At 42.2% G+C, this 23,933-nt stretch overlaps 1 protein-coding gene across 4 annotated transcripts in view; it reads right to left on the bottom strand.

The window, feature by feature from the left end:
• Positions 1–23,933, bottom strand: part of GRIA1 (glutamate ionotropic receptor AMPA type subunit 1) — a 321,015-nt gene that overhangs the window by 93,415 nt on the left and 203,667 nt on the right. For 3 of the 4 annotated variants that reach the window (XM_054975561.1, XM_054975560.1, XM_054975564.1), the window contains 5 exons: positions 13,151–13,312; positions 10,882–11,049; positions 8,776–8,880; positions 8,039–8,149; positions 591–797 (listed from right to left, as the gene is read on the bottom strand). In XM_054975561.1, the coding sequence (XP_054831536.1) occupies positions 591–797; positions 8,039–8,149; positions 8,776–8,880; positions 10,882–11,049; positions 13,151–13,312 (753 nt within the window). The remainder of the gene's footprint in view (positions 1–590; positions 798–8,038; positions 8,150–8,775; positions 8,881–10,881; positions 11,050–13,150; positions 13,313–23,933) is intronic. The other variant, XM_054975563.1, reaches the window with a different exon arrangement.

Below are 23,933 nucleotides of genomic sequence, written 5' to 3'. Positions count from 1 at the left end.
TCTCTGCCACTGAATAGTTGATGTAGATTTATCTTACTATGATTTATTTATAAAAGCAATTCCATGGTGGTTTTGTTCTGTTATTAATTATTAATAATAACAAATTCACCAGGATGATCTCTCTCCTGAAGCCACAGTCCAGGACTTGTGACATCTTCATTCCTTACTGTGCTGCCAATCAAAAATGACACGATAACAAGCCTTAAAACCGCAGAAGTCAGGGACAAGAATCTCTTGCTGGCATGATGCCTGGCCATTTAGTTCAAGAAGAGATGGTTTGTTACTAACAAATGACTGACACAGACAATTTTAGTTGATTGAAAATGGTCCAACTAAGTGGAGATTTGCCAGCTGTATGGTATCATTAATGATATGATACATCAGCTAGCACAGATTTTAATATTTGTCTTGCTGTTACTGGTGAATAATAATAAGCCACTCAGCAATCAGGTACAAATGGCAAGTGATTTTGATGCAAAATCATCTGATCCCTCTATTGCTTATCTAAACTGAGCAGTACTCTTGGGGATATTCTTGCAACAATAATGATTACAATTTTTAAAAACACTGGATCAGAGCTAGAAACTTACTCCATATACTAGCTCCCCAACCATGCCATTCCATAATTTAGTCTCAGGATCTCGGGCTCCATACTTCCCGTCGGTAACAATATGCAACCTGTATTGGTAGCCAACATGTTTCGCGATCTCAGCAGCCAACTCTACGCAATATCCTTCATACCTCTCATTTCCTTCGAACTGCTCATAACTCTTCTTGTGCATCACATATGGGGCTTCCTGGCAGATAAAGAACAAATCACAGAGCCATGGTTCAATCTTTTGGGAACACCCATAGTCTTGGGTAACATCAAACAGGAATAAGAATGTTCAGTGCTCATGCTAAGATCCAATAGGAAGAAAACTGGATCTAATCTCAGGTTATTTTCAGATCATTAGCAAAAAATATATGGACTATATGGAACTGACCAAGGAGAAAGGGTGATACAAATTGTGAAATTACCACCTCAAATACTTCACACAAAGTAAAGTAGAACATTTCAACTGCCTGAGTACAATCACTCTATTCAAATCACTGGCAAGTTCTGAGCCAACCCAATGTATTATTGTATCCATTACAGAGATCTAGGACCAGTCAAACCTAACAGCATCCAGAATCTCTTGCCCTTTTCTTCCGTGCATAACAGCAAGCTTGGAGAAGGATAAGCACCTCCTATGGCTAAATAACTAAATTAAGCAATGCCTTTTGATGTTATATCACTGATATGGCTGTAGCTCTTTCCCTATCTTTTTTGAGTTGCAAGACTGTTGCCATTTCCAAGAGACCTGGTGGCACAGAAATACTAGGAGTGTGCACCCAAAAAAAATTTGGGTAAACTCGAAGCGGGAAAGTGAATTGTAATAACTTGAAACCCAAAGCAGCAAGCCTCTTTGTATTCATGTATTTAAATCACTTCGGTATGCTTCATAAAGATTTGGAGCATACTGAAGTGAGGGGGGAAGCTGTCTCCCAGCCCCCTTACTGCAACGCCCCCCACCCCACTTAGCCCACCCTGTCCCCCACCCTCCCAACCCCACTTACTTGCCTATGGAAGGCTGCAGCTGCTGCCTCTGCTGCAGTAGCGGCCAGCTGGGTGGTAAGGAAGGCCGGAGCCGGTACCACAGCCACCCACACTACCACCTCAGCAGCAGCCAGCTAGGTGGTGTGCAAGGCTGGAGCCTGCACCTCCACTGCCCATGCTGCCACCTCTGCTGCCACAGCACCTCTGCCACCTCCACCGACCCCGCAGTGCCTCTGCCACCCACACCACTGCCTCAGCCACTGCCAGGAAGGCCCAGGTAAGTGGGGTGGGGGGGATGGAGCCATTTAAAAAGGCCCCGAGGCTTCCCAAAGTAACCCAAATCAGGGCCACCCCTAAGAAATACAAGCCAACTTACAATGCCACTCCAAGCAAAGCTACACTCACCTAAGTCCATTAATATCTATGGGTGCAAATAGACATAACTCTGTTTAGGATGGCACTGTTAGCTGCTCAGTATTTCCTGCAATAGCCCCATCAGATAAGGCAAATATAATAAATGAAGTTAAGATGTTACTATAAGGCAAATTCAGTACTAAAAGAAATAGTATCAATGATGATGGAAGAAATATTATCGCATTTGTAACCTGCTCTTTCTGTAAGAAGCGCAGAGTGGCATGCATACTTATTCGCTCCCCAATTTTATCCTCATATTTACCCTGTAAGAAAAGTTAGGCTGAAAGAGAGTAACTGTCTGAAGATCACAGATCTGAATCTAGTTCGTCGGTGTCCTCTAACCACAATACCACAACATTCCAATGGAATCTCTTTCAAATCATAATTCACTTCATTTGGGTGAAAATGTAACTCACAACCATAAACATAACAATTGATTAACTCAAGAAGTCTGACTACAGCTGAGCAGTTCCAATTGTCCTAAGCCACAGGAAATTGTAACGTGAAACATGAGATCACAGATGGTATTAGCAGCAATTCCTTTAATAGTAGCAACAGAGGGCACAGATTTCTTCACTTTCAAAATTTTGTAGATTACAACACTACACGCTTTTCAGAATTCATTCCAGAGTCTGAGGATTGTTACCAGAGTACAGATCGATTTTAATACTGGGGGTGGGGAGTGTTCAGTGGTGAAGCACCATTTATCTTAGCAGTGGGGAAACCTGCAGGTCTATACTGCATTAGACTGGTGATAGCATTATTACTTGCCCTCCCATTTGGAACGAAGAGACGTACACAAGGCTTGGGTGAAAACAGGGCCATTTATTGACCAACAATACCTATAACTTAGAAGGAACTTAATAACAGCAAGGGTAAACTAGCGGTACAGGTCGAGCAAGGGGTCACCTGGACCTGCTCCTTGACCTGCTTGGGTGAGCACCCTCTGCCCCAGGCGCGAGCCATCCAATGCATGGCTGTAACCCAGCCGGCCAGGCGAATGGTTCCCCCCTTTAAAGCACCATACACCCCAGCCATAAAGCCCAAAGGAAGGCCTTTTCCAGGGGGTCCCAAGGGCAGTCTGCCCTCTCAGCTGGCATCTGTAAAGCCTGCCAGCCGATCCGAGACAGACCCCCATTCCCCACCAATGGGGAAGTGCCACCGGGTGCTCACCAGCCCACTCTGCCTACCCAAACTAACCTGCCAACGCCAGGGCCAAGCCTCTGCTTAGACCCTGACACCCCACATCTCCTGTAGGGCTAGCCACAACCCTTGCTGCAAGTCAGTCAAAAATATCTCATTGCCCTTAAAGGACAGGTGTGCGCTGTCTCCTCTGTAGAGGTCAGCATACGTGTCCCTAATCTGGGGGTGGGGCAAATAAATTCCCAGCCCAGCACCCAAAGCCTTAAACATAGCCTTGTTGACCTTACGCCTGGCCCGCTCGACCCCCTCATGAGCCAAGGCCTCTCTCCACACCCGTCGTGGGAGGATGGTGGACCACATGATCAGGACGCCAGGCCACTGCTCTGCAATAAACTTCAAGTTGGCCTGCGCCTGGAGCGTAAGGGACTTGCCCTTAACCCAACCCAAGTCGTTACCCCCTAAGTGGATAAGCAAAAAATGAGGGGGAGGGAACTGGTGATAGCATTATTACTTGTGATAGTTTAATTCTTTTGTACCAGACCTCTTGGAGGAACTCACCAGATCCCATGATATGGATTCATTGTGATTTACTCATATAAGTCAGTACACTTTTATTTGTACAATTTTGCAAGCTTATCGTTCTCAGTTAGTTGGAAAATGCTTATAACAGTATTTACTCATGGGCTACGGAGCTTTGGGCCTGGCTATCAAGCAGTCCAAGGATTGTGCTGGGTTTCTGTGGTAGGTTTTTGCAGCCGGGTTCCATCATTTTGCCTTGGTTAGATATGGGAAGAGTTATCTGGCAGCCCCTAAGGTTGGAGAGAGGTAGAGGAAAGAGGGACAATAGCTGGGTACGTATAAATTTCCATGAGAATGGGGCATACTATGGAAATGAGATGGGGTTTGGGGGAGGCCCTTTTTTGGCACTAGTGCACATATTCTGCCATTTCACCCATTCCTTTAAAACATGTAGGGAAGATGGGAAACACAGCAGGTTTCTTGAAGTCTCTAGGATATGGTGAGATGATATATTTGTGTGTCGTGTTTTTCCCCCCCTAACATTTTGTTTTTGCTGTGATCTGTAGAATTTCTTGTTCTGGGAACCCACAGTCATTCAGTAGTGTTCAGTCTACTGCAATCTTCATTTTAATGTGATGGTGAGGAAAATAATGAGAATATTAATAAGTAACAGGGTTTTGGGGGTTTTTTGCAATAAGACAACCGGTACAGGGAAGATGTCTCCATACACATAGAATGCTGGCATAGGATTGGATTGGACAATTACTTCTAAAAGCTGACTAGTGTGCATATACACAGATATAAATATGTGCATGTCTGTACATATATAAAATACATTAGCTGGGAAAAACAGGTTTCAATACAAAAAAAAGGGAAAAAATCCAGCCTAGAAGTATACAAATGTGAGTATTTGTGGGTGTATGTTGTTAATACCTGCTGTCCTTCAAGGATAGTGGATCTGTACGAAGAAAAGGTAAAGTTATAGCTACTAGACATCAAAAGGTACTGCTGTGATAGAATAAAACCAACCAATTTTGATTAAACCACATAGTTTATCCTGACATCCTTTAATGAAAGAAGAACCATATATCAGCTATTGTAAGCGAACTCACAGCTCTACTACCCTATTAATTACTATTAGCTTACAACAACTCTGTAAGGTTGGTTAGATTGAGTGTGTGTGACTGGCCCAAGGTCATCCAGCACGCTTCTATGGCAAGGCAGGGAACGGAACCTGGATCTCCCAGATAGGAGTGTACACACAGAAAGATTTGGTTTTCCCGCTTCGGAATTTCTGAAGCAGGAAAAAGTGTTGGAAATAAGCAAGATCACAATTACTCTTCTGCAGAAGAGAAAAAAGAAATAATAGAACCCCCTTAAAAACTATATACTATTTTTTTTAAAAAAAAAACAATATTTTGGCATGTGAAGGATTCATTTTAAGGGGCGTCTTTGTTTTTATGTTGAACGGTAATGCTTTGCAGCTGTTTTGTGGAAGGCACAAAAATTAATCTTTTTCCTTGCAGAAGACACATTAACAGCTTTCTAAAATTATCCTGTCTTACCAGGAAACAAACTGAACAGAACCCATAAGATTGTAAGAAGAGCCCTTTGGAATCTGACAAGTGATCCTTCCAGTTCAGCACCCTGGTTTATACAGCAGCCAACCAGTTGCCCAAGAGAGCCAACAAACAGCACTTAGAGGCTAATGCCTTCCCCTGATTTTGCCTCCTGGCACTAGTATTCATCTGTTTACTAATATTGGGCACTTTATTTTCAGTTCTTTCCTGACAATTCACAGCATATTGTATGCCTTTTTTACCGCTGCTGCACATTGAATTAACATTTTCATTCAACTACCCACTACTGAAGTCATGATGAAACCATGGAATAATAACAGAGCAGAAATGGAAATCATTGCTAGTTCAGAGGATAAAGTAGGTGGTGGTACTGCTCTCCTTTTTTGCAACTGAAAATACATTAAATTTGACTCTTACACTTTTTAAAAAGTATACATTATGGTTATGACGCAATATATAAATAGCTTACTAAACTCCCACTCCACAGTAACAAATACCTATACATAATTACACTCTTCATATACCCATGACACCCTTTCAAGAAACATATTATCACTGTCCAACATTCTTATTTCAGTGTTGCTTATTTTCACGTCTCTCTCCTCCCCTCTACCATTAATGCATCTTCAGCACAAAAAAAAAAAACTTACTGGTGAATAGCATGTACTGTGTAGAGGAATGCAATATAATGCAGTCCACTTATATCCATCACATATCCAGTGCCATGATGTAGGATGCTGCAGCCTTTATGTGAAAGGAGGAGCTAAAGGAGCCACCACTAAAGCTGCTGATTTGTCCTCCCCCATCACCACAAATAACTTCCATAAAAAGATCACATTAATTCTTACGTACACAATCAGACACAGCTAAGTCACAAATACCAGTGAGACACTATCTAATGAAAGTATTATGATTCTGGAATGACAGTGGAATCATTTAATGTACACAGTAAATCATAACTAAAATAGACTGATGAGACTTTGCCCATCTCTAATGACAGAAAACTTTTGGTCTTCCACATCAGTCATGTGATATGCTGCCTGTTATATCCTCGACCACCCTGTTCACATAACACATTGTCCATTGAAATGTATACCCAAAGACAGTGAACTGCAAAATCTTTTCTTGTTTGTTTGTATATCTACTTTGTTGGCCTACTCAGAATTTTCTTATGGAATATTTATAAATATCAAAGAATTGGTATATGATGGAGGATTGCCACATTTGAACTCCTATAAGTTTCATACCACCTATAGTGTCATCACAGAAGAACCCCCAAGGAGGAGTAGGGAATGGTGTTGTCTGGTGATCCTATTCTGGCTTCAAGCATACCACCACTACATAGCCACAGCTGCAAGAAGTTGTAGGATTTCCACCTTCTGTAAACTTCCAATAAAGGAGCTGTGGAAGTGCCACATGTAGCCAGCATGACTTAACAGATTGTCAGGTGTTGCTGGTCCTGGAAGCTGTGCCTGGTAAACAGAAGCCTGGTATATAACAGCTGGAGGAGACTTAGAGAGCCTCCACTAGAGCTGCTCAGGGTTGTATTAGTTGCTGTATGGAGCCCCTCAGCAGCATGTAAGGAATTCCCTGTATTAAGGGATTGCTGTACCTGTTTCTCTCAGTTAAAGCCCTGTGTCTATCTTCTCTCTGAGTTTCCTTGACCTTCTCTTTCCTTTGGCAGCACACCACCCTTGTAAGATGTTTGCTCATTTATGCTAGCAAATTTGAGATGGATCCAATCTTGTGAAAGTGGAACTATATTATATAAAGGGGAACTTTCTGCTGCAACTTCAAATCATGACCCAGATCACTAGACTGTTAATAAAAGTATGTGGGACAGGAGAGGAAAAAAACTTTAAAGATTTATTTTTTATTTATATTTGCCTTAGTTGGTATTTCTTTAACAACAATAACAATAACAATAACAATAACAATAACAATAACAATAACAATAACAATAACAATAACAATAACAATAACAATAACAATAACAATAACAATAACAATAACAGATTTATATACCACCCTTCAGGATGACTTCACACCCACCCAGAGTGGTTGTCAATGTATGTTATTATTATCTTTTATGAATGTAAAAGGAAAATAGACTCCAAGCCTGCATTACAAACTACAGTTGTTTTCCTGAATCATTTATTCATTCATATTCTAGTTCAACTATCTATTACATAATTTAAAAGCTGTTTCCAATACATAAACTGAACTTTTATTCTCACAGTGTAACTCTATGTTCTCTTATGTCAGGATCAGCCCAGAAGTTCATATTCTTTATCAGTCTTTCAAATAATTGAAGAGAGTCATGGTGTGCTTTTCAAAGCCTTAGCATCTTATTAAATCTCTATTGACTCTTCTCCAGTTTATTTATTCTGCTCTAAGCACCATTATTTCAAATAATGTCTGACCAATACCAAAACAGTGTAATAGGGGCACAGCAATTTAGAAAAGTGAGGTTTTCCTTATTACTTTATCTCCTATCTCTTGCTAAGAGCAATCCTAGAACCAAAAATGACAGCTCTTTGTAGAAAACATCAGTGATGAAAAAGATTTGTATATCTGCAAAGTGTGATGTCTTCTCATTGAGTATTCATTTCACAGCTTAATAGTAATTTTCTATTACTCTTTGAATGCCCATTATCATTTCCATCACATGAATCATGAGATTATTTCAAATATGTGGCAAGTCTTAAATTGTGCTGCCATTAACTTGTTTACATTGTACAGGAAGGAACTGTGGAAGGAGGGAGAGGGATGTTTCAGACAGACAAAGTGCTGTAACACTTACTAGAATTGTTGTAACTATGTAGGTTCTGTTCTGGAGATTAGTAGTTTCATTTGCCCCTTGTTGATCTATGGCTGTTGGAACAAGTTTTTCATCTTCATTCCAATAACCAATCTAATAACGATAAAGAAGTCAGAACATACATTTGAGATAAATAAAGCCAGTTTTGAAACTCTCTCATATTGAATATTAGTGAAGGGAAGCATTAAGTAATGTGAGAAATAAACCAATCATTTCAGCTTTCTGCATATTTCATCAGACATGTCTATCATTATTACTTTTTGCAACTAGAAGGAGAAAGCACTAAAAGGACATTTGTTAGTGTAATTACATTCATGAAAGTAAAGAATATGATATTTTGGATTCAACAGCATTTTTTAAGAGAGTCCTGAATTTCATGATGGTATATGCTCATGCATATTCTTTATAGGCTGGCACAGATGATGTTGTCTCTGTGCATGAAGGGGAGCATGTTGGCTCTCCCTCTGCATTGCCTGGTTGTCTGCAGAGTATGAGGATGTAGCCACATGCACACCTTAGCAGTGTTCTGAAAGCAGATCCACTGATTATGGAGAGGGAGTGTACCAGCAACCATTTCCTCCATGCAACCGCCCTCTGTAGATGACCAGGCAATCGGGTGGGAGCAGGGGTGGGGCCAGCGCACTCATGTCCAGTCCCCAGGAGAAGCATCAATACCCAGATCATTCCCTTTGGCTTTCAAAAGAGTAGTAAAATTTTACCTTTCTGATCCCATCATGTTTCATTTCTATTACATGAAGGGTATAATTTGTCCGATGTCCTTTCTCATTAAACTGTACGTTACCCGTCAATCCTTCAAAGCGCACCTTAAAGATATAGAAATCAATGAAATTTTGGTATTTGAATCCAAAGCTTTTACACCTGATCAAAGTCATACAAGTATGCATCAAGATCTTTTAAAATCAGATTTAGAAGTGTTCTTTTAGAGAAGACAGTTGTTTTTAGACATTCTAAGTGGGGAGAGAGATCAAGATGGGTACCCGTATTAGTCTGTCTGTAGCAGTAGAAAAGAGCAAGAGTCCAGTAGCACCTATAAAACTAACAAAATTTGTGGTAAGGTATGAGCTTTTGTGAGTCATAGCTCACTTCTTCAGACAGTGGGGAGAATGAATGATCATACATGGGTGGTGATGGTAGAAGTAGGTAGCAGGATTGTGGTGGCCAGCTCTGCCTCAGCTGACTTACATTTATTAGAACTTGGATATACAAAAGTGTACACATGTATAGCTCTCGCCACATTATCAAGAACAATGTGGAAGGGGCAGGGTTACCATACATTTTGGGAAGCTTTATGTGGATACATCCATAAGTTCCATGCATGTGTTGAATATGCTTAGGTTAGACAGGAGCTTGCTGACATAATTCAGTCTTCTCCCTACAGGCATTCATTATTATAGAATGTCTGCAAAGGCCTCACTTCTAAACTAATAAGGGTGCTTTCAACCCCTAATTCATTCACAAAAGGTGGTTGCAAAGAACCCTTCTCCACATATATGCTCCAGACATTTAATTCAATTCTCCTTACTACTTTTTATGATGATAACCAAATAACCATAGTGTGGTCATCTCTATGGTCATAAAAACTATATACAATGGGGTAAGAATACTTCTACTTGCAAGAAATATAAAAAACATCATACAAGGACAAATAATGAGTTGAAATGGCAAGTAACCACTGTTAACTGGCAGTCTAGAGAGAAAGTACTCTGCTGCCACACAAAACCCTCAACACAATGTTTCATGGACAATGATTGGCAAGAACAAAGGATTTCGCTTAGTTCTGTTCCTGTTGTGCTAGTTTTTTAAAAAAATTCCCTAGGAGCATTCAAACATTCAGTCTCATCTCCAGCAGTCTGAAGTTGCACAGTCTAAGAGGAACTCATCATGTGCTATTTGTGCACACAGTCTAATAAATCCTCAGTACTCCATTTATAAAAATGAAGACTATAGTTTTCATTACACAATTGTGCAGTCTTGGAAAAAACAAAGGTGAGTTAGGCTGCAATCCTAAAGAACCTTTTCCAAGGAGTAAGTTCCACTGAATAAAGTTGGTGTTATTTCTGAGTTGACCTGCTTAGGATTGCTTCCTGAGTTTATTAACTGTTAGGGAAATGCAATTGTCTCCCAGTATTTTTAGCTGGATGTTATATTGCCATTTCTATTTGTTTCCCTGAATAAGCTGGCTATTAAATAAATGCTGTGTGGATATTCAAAATTCAGAGTAAAAGTTCAGTGTTCATTCTTGTCCAGATTCTGGTCCAGAAAAAGTTGGGTCAGTTCCAGCATAAGGATCATGTGAGGTTCACACAAGGATCCATGAACTTCCAGGTGCTTTCCTATCCCCAGCAGCCATTGCTAACCCTGGGAAAACTTATTTACAAGTTCACAGAACTCATATGAAGTGGGCAAGAGAAAAGAAGTGAAATCATTCTCTCCTGCCTCTTATGGAGCTGTGCTGATAGAAGAGGCAGAATGGAGTGATTCTGATACCTTCCACCTCCCCACTGCAGCCTCCCAACATGTGTGACTATTATTACTTCATCTGGAGCCTCCTAACTTGTGTGGTTATTACTCCATGTGGGTTCAACAACCCTTGGAATAAACATTTCAAGATTGGAAATGGCTGCCAGGAGAGGTGAGAGTTGGGAAAACTTGCAGCTGCTAGCATTTTTTTCTGACAGATTGCAGGATCTAGCCCAATGGTTGCATCAATTCATTCTTAATTATTCACATTTCTTTGAACAATTCATTATATGGCTGCTAGTTTGAAAATAACTTGGATTCTACACATTGGTGTAGTCTCTGACCTGTTGTAGAGCTCTCTGAATGTCAATTCCTTGTCCCCAAGGAACAGCTGGATTTGCAAGACAGTCTCCAGCATTCCCGCGGCGGGAGATGTCAATTCGTTGTTTCCTGAGATTCTGGAAAGCTTCTGCCATTACCCTGACTCCATCATATGTAAGTGCAGATGTGTACTAAAAAATAAATAGACAGAAGATGTGTGCTAGCCATTAGGGATCCTGGGAATGCATGTTTCCTCTCTCCTCTCCTCCAAAGGCACTTTCACTTTGAAGTTACACAACCTATTGCAGTCTGAATGCCATTTTGTTAGTACCAACATAAAATCTACATATGACTGGAACATCTCAGTTGAAACAGGAGCTAATGATGCAACAGCTAAACCCAAGTGACAAATTTATGTAGATGAGGCCTTATTCTTTTATTTTCTTGCCATTGTTAGACCTAGCTAAATACCAATCTTTAATATTTCACTTCAATTTCTGATGTAATCTATCTTGGACTTTCTTATGATGTGTGTGAAAGAATGCCTGAGGCATTGGACAAGTAATTAGAGGATAGTACACAAATATACAGAAAATCCAAAATGTCTGCTAATAGTACCGTTGAAAATGGTGCTAGAAAATTGTATTTTTCACAAGCGGAAAACCTACAAGGACTTATAGGGGTTATTTCATTTGCCCTTGTATCCATTTCACCATACTATTTCCTCTTTCCCTTCTCCTCCATATACTCTCTCCTTCCTTCTCTCCTTCCCACTCACCAACCATTCTTCCATTTATCTGCCCGCCCCCAAGTCTTCAGCTTTATTTATTATTTATGTACTTATACGTATTTATACCCCATCTTTGACCTCAATGGGGATCCAAAGCAGCTTACATCATTATCCTCTCCTCCATTTTATCCTCATTACAACACCATGAGGTAGATTAGGCTAAAAGAGGATGACTGGCACAAAGTCATCCAGCAAGTTTCCATGTATGAAGACCAAGTCTCCCTGTCTGCTGCTGTTATTATTTTTTTTAAGTAGCATTGTGTCACTTCCAGCAAACCCCTGGAACTGATGTCACATAGCAATGTGATGATATTTCACAATATTTGATCCAAGTGACTACTTGCATGGCACAGTGGAGGTTTGAACTTGACTCTCCCAGATCCCAGTCTGACATCCTAACCACAACAACACATTGGCTGTCAGCTCCCCACCCCCCTTCCTTCCCCTGGCAGCCTCTGCCTGGGAAAAGTCTGGTCAAGTCGCAAAAGTCATGTATTGGCTCTAGTAGCTTAGGTGAGTTGTGCCAAGTTTTGCAAGTTTTGCAGAAGCTGCAGGCAAATTCTGTAGCATTAAGTTGTACAGTAGCTACCACTGCATATGGATAAGTTGTGCAAATTGCATGGTAGCATCTTGCCAATGATTGCTACTGGGACTGGCTCCCAATGAGTCCTTTCTCCAAGACAGGAAGGAGAGGAGCAGGGGGCACTGGGAGGCCAAAACAGCCCTAGAAAGGGCCCTGCCTTTTACTGGCAGAAACCGAAGTTTAACACACACACACCCCAGTGGTCACTGAGAACTCCTTTCTTAAAGGCACAGGCATGGCTATTTTTGAGAGAGATAACCCTCCAATGTGTGTGTGTTTTAGATTTCATATTTTTCTGTAAACCTGGGACTTTATTCATATTTGTAGAGAGATCAGTCTTGTCTGTTCATGGCTCCAATCTCTGGATTTAAGGATCCACAGTGGGCTATGCTGAGAATTAGATATATTGATGATTGATATTTGCTGCTGAAAACACTACAAATTAAGCACACAGAAATTGCTGCCTCAAATGAAGGGACTCTGTTCTAAAGTGTGTGTAGTTTTTGTTGTATTCTCCATGTAGGTTTCCCAGACTGACAGTAGTAGACTTTCTGCTGGCAGCCCTGTCAACCCACTGCCACTTGATGAGCTGGGTAAGGGAAAGGGGTTGGATCAGTTTTGCTGGTGATGTTACTTTTGGTACAGCCTAAAAGTGACATCAGTGATTATGAGCAACACTCTAGCATTTATCCAAAATTCTATAGGTTGTGCTGGAAGTGCCATCACTGAATCACTGGTGACATCAGGATATCACCGGAGAGCCCCCCTCCCCTGCACCAGTAAGTCTCCTGTTGATCATCAGCCTTAGTCTTTATGACTGTGCATGAAAACTAAAAGTGAGCTTCTGCTTCAAAACTGAGTGTGTACAACATAGTGGCACTGATGCCACCTCAAACAAATGGTTTTCAGTACCACTTGCCTTTGGCCTCTTCCAATCAACACGAGGTTGTTCTCTGGCATCATTGTTCTTCCATTGTTGCATGATCCTGGCTGGAATAGTGTCTGTGTAATTTACCAGCTGGAATCCAGTCACATTTGCTCCACTTTCCTTGAATTTTGATAGGTCAATATCCATGAAACCCTGAAGAAGAGAAGCAAAATCAGGAGTTGAATAAGTGTACTGATAAAATAGGAAAACCATGTATGTCTATTCTTACAGCTATAGAAGCCAGTTTCGAGTACTACTGCAATTAACAGAACTACTACAACTTGGGAAATAAACTAGGGATGGGTGAGAAATAATTAATCTGGGCCATTAGTATCCAGAGGGAATGTGACATGGTATAGCCTGGTCTAGTCAGATCTTGGAAGCTAAGCAGAGTCAGTACTTGGAAGGGTGTCTGCCAAGGAAGACTCTGCAGAGGAAGGCACTGGCAAATCACCTCTGCTTCTCACTTGCCTTGAAAGCCCCTTGCTGGGGTTGCCATAAGTCAGACATATGCACACACTATAGGATCCATCCATCCCTGCATATTTATCTTGGAGCAGCTCTGTGTGGCTAGTATATTATAGCTGAAGATTCTGTGACTACAGAATAGCTCACTAACCACAAAAACAGTTGGTACTGCTACTAAGGTTCAAGCCTACGCCTTAATAATCTGTCCTATAAAGCTGAGTTATTGGGGCGGGAAGAGAAAGAAGTGGGAGTTCTGTATTGTTTTCCCCATATCAAATTTTGCAGATATTTAACAAGACTATTATTGTATTGTCGAAGGCTTTCACGGCCGGAGAACGATGGTTGTTGTGGGTTTTCTGGGCTGTATTGCCGTGGTCTTGGCATTGTAGTTCCTGATGTTTCGCCAGCAGCTGTGGCTGGCACCTTCAGAGGTGTAGCACCAAAAGACAGAAATCTCTCAGTGACACTGAGAGATCTCTGTCTTTTGGTGCTACACCTCTGAAGATGCCAGCCACAGCTGCTGGCGAAACGTCAGGAACTACAATGCCAAGACCACGGCAATACAGCCCGGAAAACCCACAACAAGCAAGACTATTATTATTTGAAATTCCTTTGACAGTCTCAATAATGTAACTCACAGTCCTGGATATCCAGAATGTGGTGCAATCCTAAGAATGCTTGAATAGATCTGAGTAGGATTCTGAGCAGATTTGTTTAGGATTGCTCTCATAGAGCCCAAACCACAGCCTAGCTTTCCCTCATTTCAGCTCTCCACAGCCAAAAGAGAAAGGCCAGAGGCTAAAATATGATGATTGAATGTCAATGGGAAAAAGAAAATAGGCCCATTAACCAGAGAACATTTTCCTTAGGACTACTTGAATAATGGAAAAAATGTATTCATCAAGAAAGATTCAATGAAGAAAGTGTCAAAATTTGCAAGGAGTATTAGTCACAAGGAGATACTTATCCAGTTCTAAATCTCATATGCTCAATCAAGCGTTGATAGAGGGATAATATCCCCAGATTAAGCTGTATGAAAGAAATAAAACTGATAGAACAACTGACCTTTCAGCTGATCAACTAAATATTCAAATTTAGTTGTCAGGGAATAGATAGACCTGACAAAAGACAATACCACAATACTGTAGTTTTTGAATGTACAAATTGTATGTCTGTTTGCTGTTATTTTGTCAGAGATTAATGAGAATCAATTGTGTACTATATTAAACCTTTTTTGTCAATGTTCACACACATAAATAGGTAAACCTAAGTTTGTTGATTTATTTATTTATAATATTTTATGCCACTTAAATTGTATGCCCAAAGCAGCTTGCAGCAGCAGTAAAACACCATTAAACCCATCACACACCATATTCAATAATACAACGCCAAATAGCAGTCAATAAGCTAATCAAAGGTCCTTCCAAACTATATGTCAATGGTAAGACAAAGGTCTTACATTCACTTCAGAAAACCAAAAGAAACCTATCTATCTATCTATCTATCTATCTATCTATCTATCTATCTATCTATCTATCTATCTATCTATCTATCTATCTATCTATCTATCTATCTATCTATCTGTCTGTCTGTCTGTCTGTCTGTCTGTCTGTCTGTCTGTCTGTCTGTCTGTCTGTCTGTCTGTCTGTCTGTCTGTCTGTCTGTCTGTCTATATATCGGAACTTAAATATTTATACTTTAAAATTAGCATATCCAAACAGTAATTAATTTTATTATTTTCAGGCCCTTTACAAAACAACATAAGCAAAAGTAGACAGATTCCAGCACCGCGGTGATTATAATCTAAATTTTGAAAGAGGGAGCGTGTACAAGGGAAAAGAGGGGTTCAGGGATGACACAATTAGTGCAAATTCAACTATGTATATTTTGTTCTGTTTCAGGTGGAGAAGTGGACTAAGATTCACAAAACAGGTAGATTTTAATCTACCTTCCAGAGGTAGATTAATCTACCTTCCAGAGGTACATTATATTTATTGCTCCTACCATTGTTCCTGCCAGGGTTGGAACTTTCCATTCTTTAACAGCCTTAAGGAAGAGCTGTTTGGTGAGCAGAAGAACAAAAAAATAGTTTGAATTCCGCAATATGTCTGCAGAAGCGATCACAGATCTTTCCTGTATTTCCCTTCCTCAAGCAGTTTTTTCCACATTCAAGAAGGATCAGAAAGGGGGAAACTGCCCTGTCTATTTCATCAGTGCAGCTCCTCTGCTGAATGAAGGAGGCAGTAATTTTGTCCATTTATCACTTTCTGATGCAGCCTTTCAACCCACATGTGGGGTCCGTGACCACATTCTCCAGTATAACGGTATATGTTTGCAGGCTTCCTCTGCACTCTTCCACCAGTTGAACAGAAGTGGGTATCTACATAGGGAAAGGCCTTTTCTCCATGACACCAGGAATAAACTGGGGAGAATCAAATGGGGTGACCATGGGAAAGATCCATTCTTGTATCTCAGGATCCAACCCAATACCAGCCAGGCAAAATGGCACCACCACTACTGCCATTACCATGCCTAGGACTTTTCTACCCCTTTCAATGTTGAGTTGAATCTGCCTCAATCTAGATTTGCTAAAAATCTGGTAAAAAATAAAAAGAAGTGATGCAGGTATCTAGTGCTGAGATAATGGGACAACAGCAAGCAACAGAAACAAGGGAATATCAGAGCAAAGGCAGAGTTTGGCAGATTTTAAAATGTTTAAATGCTTTCCTGTTTCTGTTTGACCTCTTTTTTCCTGCTAGCTCTTTGATTTAATTATTCAGATTATAGGCCTTGGAGAACATAATATTATTTTTGTTAATATGATTGTTACACACCCTCAGTTTATGGGATAGGATGGGCTATAAATCTAAATAAAGACATTTCAAACTTCCCATTGCAGGACACACGTTACTTTGAAAAAACAAACTGTTCATAAACTAGCTAAATAGTAAAACTGGTAAGCACTAGCAGTAGCCCAATACTGCCCACTTTGTTGGACAACAGTTCTCAATGGGCTTTCCCATTATCTGCTATCAGAGATTCTTTTAATTCTCAAGATGTCATGAATTTAACTGGGACTGTCTGCTTGTGCTCAGCTACTGACATCCAATCCATTCTTGGCATTTGGAATAGTGGTGGCAATTGCAATGGGATGGGCCATAAATAGAGATGGGCACGAAACGGGAAAAAACTGAACCATGTGGTTCATGGTTCATCAAATTTCACGAACCACAAAGTCCCCTGGTTCACAAACCAGTTTGTTTGGTTCGTGAAAATGTCACATCCAGGTCAGAAAATCATCACTTTTGGGTCAGCAGAAGGTCACTTCCGGGCCAGCAAAAGTTTACTTCCGGGTCAGCAGAAGGTCTGCAGGAAGTCCATCCCCTGTTGCCTAGGAAACTGATTGATTGGCACCAGGTTGTCTGCAGGGACGAACCAAAAAATGAACCAAATGAACCAGCCTAAAGTTTGTGGTGGTTCATCAGAAATGGGATCTGACGAACCGCTGCTTTGTGAACCATGAACCAGCCTGGTTCGTCATGAATTTTTGTTCGTATTTTGGTTCGTGCCCGCCTCTAATCATAAGCAGCCAATGCTTTGTTATGCTAACATTAAAGATAAGTCCTAAATTCCAGTTTATGGACAGTCCTTTTGTCCTTTCATGGTAGATGAAACCCTTCAGCCTGATCATTGGTGGTTAAACAGCAAAATCAATGACACTAGAAGTTGACACTTAAAAGGGCTGGATGAAAGAACTACATCCTTATTCTTGAGATTTGGTGTCTAGCAACAAAGTTCTTTGGAAAAATAGTTTAGATTAATTCCATTGATAAAGGATAGATATAATCTCTATGGTTCTAGATGAATTCCATTAAGTCATCTGGAATGCCACATGGGAAGCATTAAATAACAGAGTTTTTAAATAAGCAGATAGAACAATAATTTTCTCTCTTTTCTACCACAATCCAGCAGTAATTATTACTGCAGGGTGAGGGGGAAAATAGCAATCAGTATTCATGAGGCAGTTGGATGAAAACTGGCTTAGTAGGTATTTTGAATGCAAATATTTAATACTGTGTTCATCAAATTTTTGGGATTAATTATAGAATATTTATTTGTTTATAAAATCACTACCTTACTGTTCTGCCACTAAATCACCCAAGACACATAACATAGATATAAGATAAAGATAATAATTTGCAGCATTTAAAAAATGAAACATTGCAGAAGCAATCCTCAAAAACCAAAGAGACAGAGATCAAACTTGCATTCTTAAACAAAATTAGCAGATTGCACTACCCAATGCAGCCTTTGCATTTGTACAACATTTATCCTGTGCCAGAACACCAGGTAGGGTTCCCAGGTGCATGTTGCGAAATTCTGGAGATTTTAGGGGTAGAGGCCAGAGAGGGCAGAGTTTGGGAGGGGAGGGACCTCCATGGGCTATAATGCCATAGAGTTCACCCTTCACAGCAGGTGAAGCTGTGCCCAGCAGGGCTACCACCAGGAGACCTCCAGGTGGTAGCTGGAGGTCTCCTGGAATTACAACTGATCTCCAGGTAACAGAAATTGTCTTAAAGAGAGAGAGAGCTCTAGACACTGAGCTCTCTCTTTAAGGCAATTTCTGTTACCTGGAGATCAGTTGTAATTCCAGGAGACCTCCAGCTACCACCTGGAGGCTGGCAACCCCAGCCAGGAGTGATGGCACTAGACAAACCTCCTTAGGAAGAGAGTTCCAGAGACTGAGAACTGCTACTAGAAAGGCCCTCCCTGATATAGATACACATCTCTGGTCCACTGGTGGAAGAGAACAGAGGAAGCCCATACATACCATTATTCTGGAGAGTGTAGTCTTTTAGATATTCTGACCTTCAAAGGTCTCGTAGATGTTTGTCTGGGATCATGTTGTGTTCAGTTTTCAGCTCTGGAGCTATCTGAAATAGTAGGCTTTAGTCTATTTCTCTTTTTGTTCCTCAATGAGAATGCAGTACATCTATGTACCAAAGCAGCAGTCGAGAATTAGAACACAGTCCAAAATTAGGACACAGTTGAAAACTTTCCTGTAACATCTCACTTGGGGAAAGAAGCCACCAGAAGGACAAGAAAACTCTCCTTTCCTTGTCTTTTTTTTGGTTTGGCATCTCTACCTCCTATCACCTAGCTATAAACTAGAAGTCCAACATGTAGCCTAGGGTACTGGTGGGTGCCTTTTCTGGTGCCTACCAAACATTTTCAGAAAGTGGGTGGGTCAGATGAAGCTGTGCCCAGCAGGGCTAATTGTTTTAGTGTCTAGAGCTCTCTCTCTTTAAGGCAAGGAAGGGCATCTTGTGCGCAATCTCAAAGGGAGCCTTTGGCAGCTCAAGGAGATACTCTGCATTCTGATCTGGAATGTTAAGAGGTTTTCCGTGCATTTTAATTGGTTGCTCTACAAGGCTCTGCAACTGCTGCATGTGTTTCGCTCAGCCTGCCAGTAGGACCTCCAGGCTGGGCTGGTTTTTTTGCACTGGGAAGGGTGAGTGCAAAGACATTAGATGCCACAGATAAACAGCTTTAAGAGGCAGAAAGAGAAGGGGGGCTGGCCAACTTTAAAAGTCAGGAACCAAAGGCAAATAGTGCCCAGAGAACCCAAAGAAGGGCATGAATGACAAACACACAATTGAGTATTCACTAGTAGGGGTGTGCAAGCCAAAAAAATTCGGCTAAAGCCAAAAGCCGAAAGCCGAAAGAAGAATCTCTTTCGAATAAGCCGAAAGCCGAAACGGCCAGCCGTTTCGGCTTTCGGCTTTCAGCTTTGTTTCGGCTTTCTTTCGGCTTTCGGCTTTCGGCTTTCAGCTTTTCTTTCTTTTTTTTTTTTTTTAATAAATTTTTTTATTTTTCATAACTACAAAACACTACACCAGACTATCACAAGGAAAGGGAAGAGGGAAGGGACAAAGGGGAGTGGAAAAAGAAAAAGGGGGGGGAATGAACTACAAACACTAAACACTACACTTCAATGTTTCCCTTCATACTGTCATAATACAAAAATAGCTCCATAGAATAATGATGGAGTGGTTAATCATACAGAGAATAAACATTTCAAATTCTGATTAAACTTTCCTCCCCCTTCTGGGTCCCGGACGCAATTCGGCTTTCAGCTTTTCAATGGGAAAATGCCTCCGTCTTCCCGGACATCTGGGGGAGGCATTTTCCCACCGAATCAGCCCAAAATTGGTGGGAACCTTCCTCTAACCCCTCTCTAAAACCCCCCCAAGATTCAGACCTATTGGACTTTGGGGGGCCATGTTATGGCCCCCCAAAGCAGGTCCCCCTACCCTCCCATAAGAAAGCGAAGGAGCAGCATATTGTTAGCATGCTGCTGCTCATCTTCTTCATTATTTCCTATGGGGAAAAAATGAAGAAGCAGGCTTCCTTTGCCAGGGGTGGCATTTTGCATGCAAAATGCCCCCCAGCCCTCAGGGGCCCTTCTCCCACCCCTCCTCCCACCCCCCACCAAGGCTCAGCCTGCTCCCACTTGGGGGGCCATTTCATGGCCTCCCCAAGTAGGTCATCTCAGCCCCTAAAGTCCACCCCTTACAGCCCCACACAAACCCAATTCCCCCCCAGCTGCCACACACAGACCCAAATCCCCACATTAGCCCCTCACAGACCCAAATCCACCCCCACCTGCCCCACACCCATAACCCCAGGAACAGGCTGGCAAAGGCCAGCCCTCTCCCTTTGTTCCCTATGCTGGGAACTTCTAAACTCTCTTTCCCTGGGCAATTCTGCACAGCCCAGGGGTGCCACAATGGTGGGCACACTTCTGAGTGCCAGCTGGTCCCTGTGAAAGAGCACCTGAACCACAGACACCCTCCCTCAAATTCCCCCACCACCTACAGAGATGGCTGGCCAGCCAGCCCCATTGTTCCCTACGATGGGAACCAACTGCACAACAAAGAATAAAACACGAACAACACAAAATAAAGTTTTTTAAAAATTATTTTCTCCCTTTCAAAGTACAAGTAGGCAAAGCATTATGACACATTACACCAGCAGTCCCCCACACAGAAAAATTAACACAACTCACTTAACATCAGAGAATCACAAAACACGATTCCTGTCAAAAACACTTTATTTCTTGAACAGCTTTAGGATACACAGCAGGGGGGCGCACCAAAGGGCATGGCAGCAGTATCTTACACAAAAATAACACAACTCACTTAACATCAGAGAATCACCCCAAAATATTGCTGTCAAAAGCACTTTATTTCCTTAACTGCTTTAGGTTACACAGTAGGAAGGCACAACAGGGCATGAAAGCAGTGTACTACATAAAAATAACACAACTCACTTCACATCAGAGAATCTCACAAACACAACTGCTGTCAAAAACGGTGAAGTGGGTTGTATTATTTTGTGTAGTACACTTCTATCATGCCCTTTGGTGCACCCCCCTGCTGTGTATCCTAAAGCTGTTCAAGAAATAAAGTGTTTTTGACAGGAATTGTGCTTTTGTGATTCTCTGATGTTAAGTGAGTTGTGTTATTTTTGTGTAAGATACTGCTGCCATGCCCTTTGGTGTGCCCCCCCTGCTGTGTAACCTAAAGCTGTTCAAGAAATAAAGTGTTTCTGACAGGAATCGTGTTTTGTGATTCTCTGATGTTAAGTGAGTTGTGTTAATTTTTCTGTGTGGGGGACTGCTGGTGTAATGTGTCATAATGCTTTGCCTACTTGTACTTTGAAAGGGAGAAAATAATTTTTAAAGAACTTTATTTTGTGTTATTCGTGTTTTATTTTTTGTTGTGCAGTTGGTTCCCATCGTAGGGAACAATGGGGCTGGCTGGCCAGCCATCTCTGTAGGTGGTGGGGGAATTTGAGGGAGGGTGTCTGTGGTTCAGGTGCTCTTTCACAGGGACCAGCTGGCACTCAGAAGTGTGCCCACCATTGTGGCACCCCTGGGCTGTGCAGAATTGCCCAGGGAAAGAGAGTTTAGAAGTTCCCAGCATAGGGAACAAAGGGAGAGGGCTGGCCTTTGCCAGCCTGTTCCTGGGGTTATGGGTGTGTGGCAGCTGGGGGGGAATTGGGTTTGTGTGGGGCTGTAAGGGGTGGACTTTAGGGGCTGAGAGGACCTACTTGGGGAGGCCATGAAATGCCCCCCCAAGTGGGAGCAGGCTGAGCCTTGGTGGGGGGTGGGAGGAGGGGTGGGAGAAGGGCCCCTGAGGACTGGGGGGCATTTTGCATGCAAAATGTCACCCCTGGCAAGACAAGCCTCCCCCAGCTGTCAGTGGTAGAGAAAAGAGCACCTAATTGGGGAGGCCATGAAATGCCCCCCCCCAAGTGGGAGCAGTCTGAGCCTTGGTGGGGGGTGGGAGGAAGGGTGGGAGAAGGGCCCCAGAGGGTTGGGGGGCATTTTGCATGCAAAATGCCACCCCTGGCAAGACAAGCCTCCCCCAGCTGTCAGTGGTAGAGATTAGAGCACGTACTTGGGGAGGCCATGAAATGCCCCCCCCCAAGTGGGAGCAGGCTGAGCCTTGGTGGGGGGTGGGAGGAAGGGTGGGAGAAGGGCCCCTGAGGGTAAGGGGGCATTTTGCATGCAAAATGCCACCCCTGGCAAAGGAAGCCTGCTTCTTCATTTTCCCCCATAGGAAATAATGAAGAAGATGAGCAGCAGCATGCTAACAATATGCTGCTCCTTCGCTTTCTTATGGGAGGATAGGGGGACCTGATTTGGGGGGCCATAACATGGCCCCCCAAAGTCCAATCGGTCTGAAACTTGGGGGGCTTTTAGAAAGGGGTTAGAGGAAGGTCCCCACCAATTTTGGGCTGATTCGGTGGGTAAATGCCTCCCCCAGACGTCCGGGAAGACGGAGGCATTTTCCCATTGAAAAGCTGAAAGAAAGCCGAAAAGCCGAAACGTTTCGGCTTTTTTTCTTTCGGCTAGCCAAAACGTTTTGGCTTTCTCCTAAACGTTTCGGCTAACCCGAAAGAAGCCGAAACACTTTTGTTTCGGCTTTCTTTCGGCATTCAGAAAGCCGAAACGCACATCCCTATTCACTAGTAACAAAGGAGTTGCATCATTTAAAGTTGAGGTGTGCAGAGAAAGAATGAATTCCTCCTTCTAACAATTGCAACAGATAGGCATTGTGTTTAGCTTGCTGGTCAATGTTAGTAGAATGTTGTGTGGCTGGAACTTTTATGACGGTAGGCAAAGCATGATAGAGCAGTATAATTGAACCATAAGGCAAAAAGGGAAGCAGGTTTTCTTTCCTCACAGATGAAAGCAAAGTGCTCGATGAAAGAAAGAAGTCCATAGATGGAGATGAGAGGGAACTGGAGAGCAGTGAAGAGGGAGGTGGCCTTTTGAAGGAATGGAAACAACAGCTACTACTGTCTGTATGACTATCAAGGCTGCAAGGGAGGGCTTGCTGGCCCTGCCCCTCCAGGATCTACCCTCATCCTTACAGCTTCCTTGCCCAAAAACATTGTCTGTATTTCTCCTGTTCTATTCAAGTCCCTTGCCAGTACCCTCTGGCAGCATTCTTCAATCTGATCTCCCTCCCTATTCTTTTTTCTTCTCTGAATAGCTCTTTGCAGTTCTACTTGTACTCCTTGCCATATTCTTTTAAATTTTATTTTACTTAATTTATGTCCAACATTTCTGCCTTGAGAGAGGAACCAAGTTCTGCCTTGAGGGAAATCAACTTATGTACTTCTACTCTCCATTTCACTCTCAACAGCCCTGTGTGGTAAGTTAGGCTGAGAGCGTGTGACTGGCCCAAGGCCACCCAGCAAGCTTCCATGGCAGCATGTGGTTTGATCTGAATTGCTAATAGTATACAATATAACAAGAACTATGTTTTAATCTATTAATTTCTTATATATTATGTTGCCTGGACCCCCACCCCCTCACATGGACTTTATATATGGACTGTGCATAACTTGGTACTGAGGCAAATGTGATGCATGAAGAAGGGCGCGTCATGAGACTGGCAGGCAACCCCCTGATCAGCACTCACAAGCCACCCTCTCTGCAAACACCCTGGAGTGGCCACACTGCACCCAGATAAATGGGCTTGCTTGCCAAGATGCCAGCCCCTGCTGAGATTCCTGCAGGAACCAGAACTAGCAGTGAAAGAGAGAAGCCATTTTCCCAGAGACAGTTTTAAAATGACAACTATTTTTCCTGTGGAAGACATGGCATGTCTGCGTGTCGTCATAAACTGTTTTCCAGATGGGCCTCTTGATATGGAGATGCCAGGAACAAAAGGCGGTAATCCCACAATCCTGGTAATCCCACAATCAAGATAATCGCTTCCACCCATCA

Source organism: Eublepharis macularius, chromosome 4, assembly GCF_028583425.1.
Source record: "Eublepharis macularius isolate TG4126 chromosome 4, MPM_Emac_v1.0, whole genome shotgun sequence".
In the NCBI taxonomy this organism is placed as follows: domain Eukaryota; kingdom Metazoa; phylum Chordata; class Lepidosauria; order Squamata; family Eublepharidae; genus Eublepharis; species Eublepharis macularius.
The sequence above is the reverse complement of the archived record's forward strand: the minus strand, read 5'-3'. Positions and strand labels throughout refer to the sequence as shown.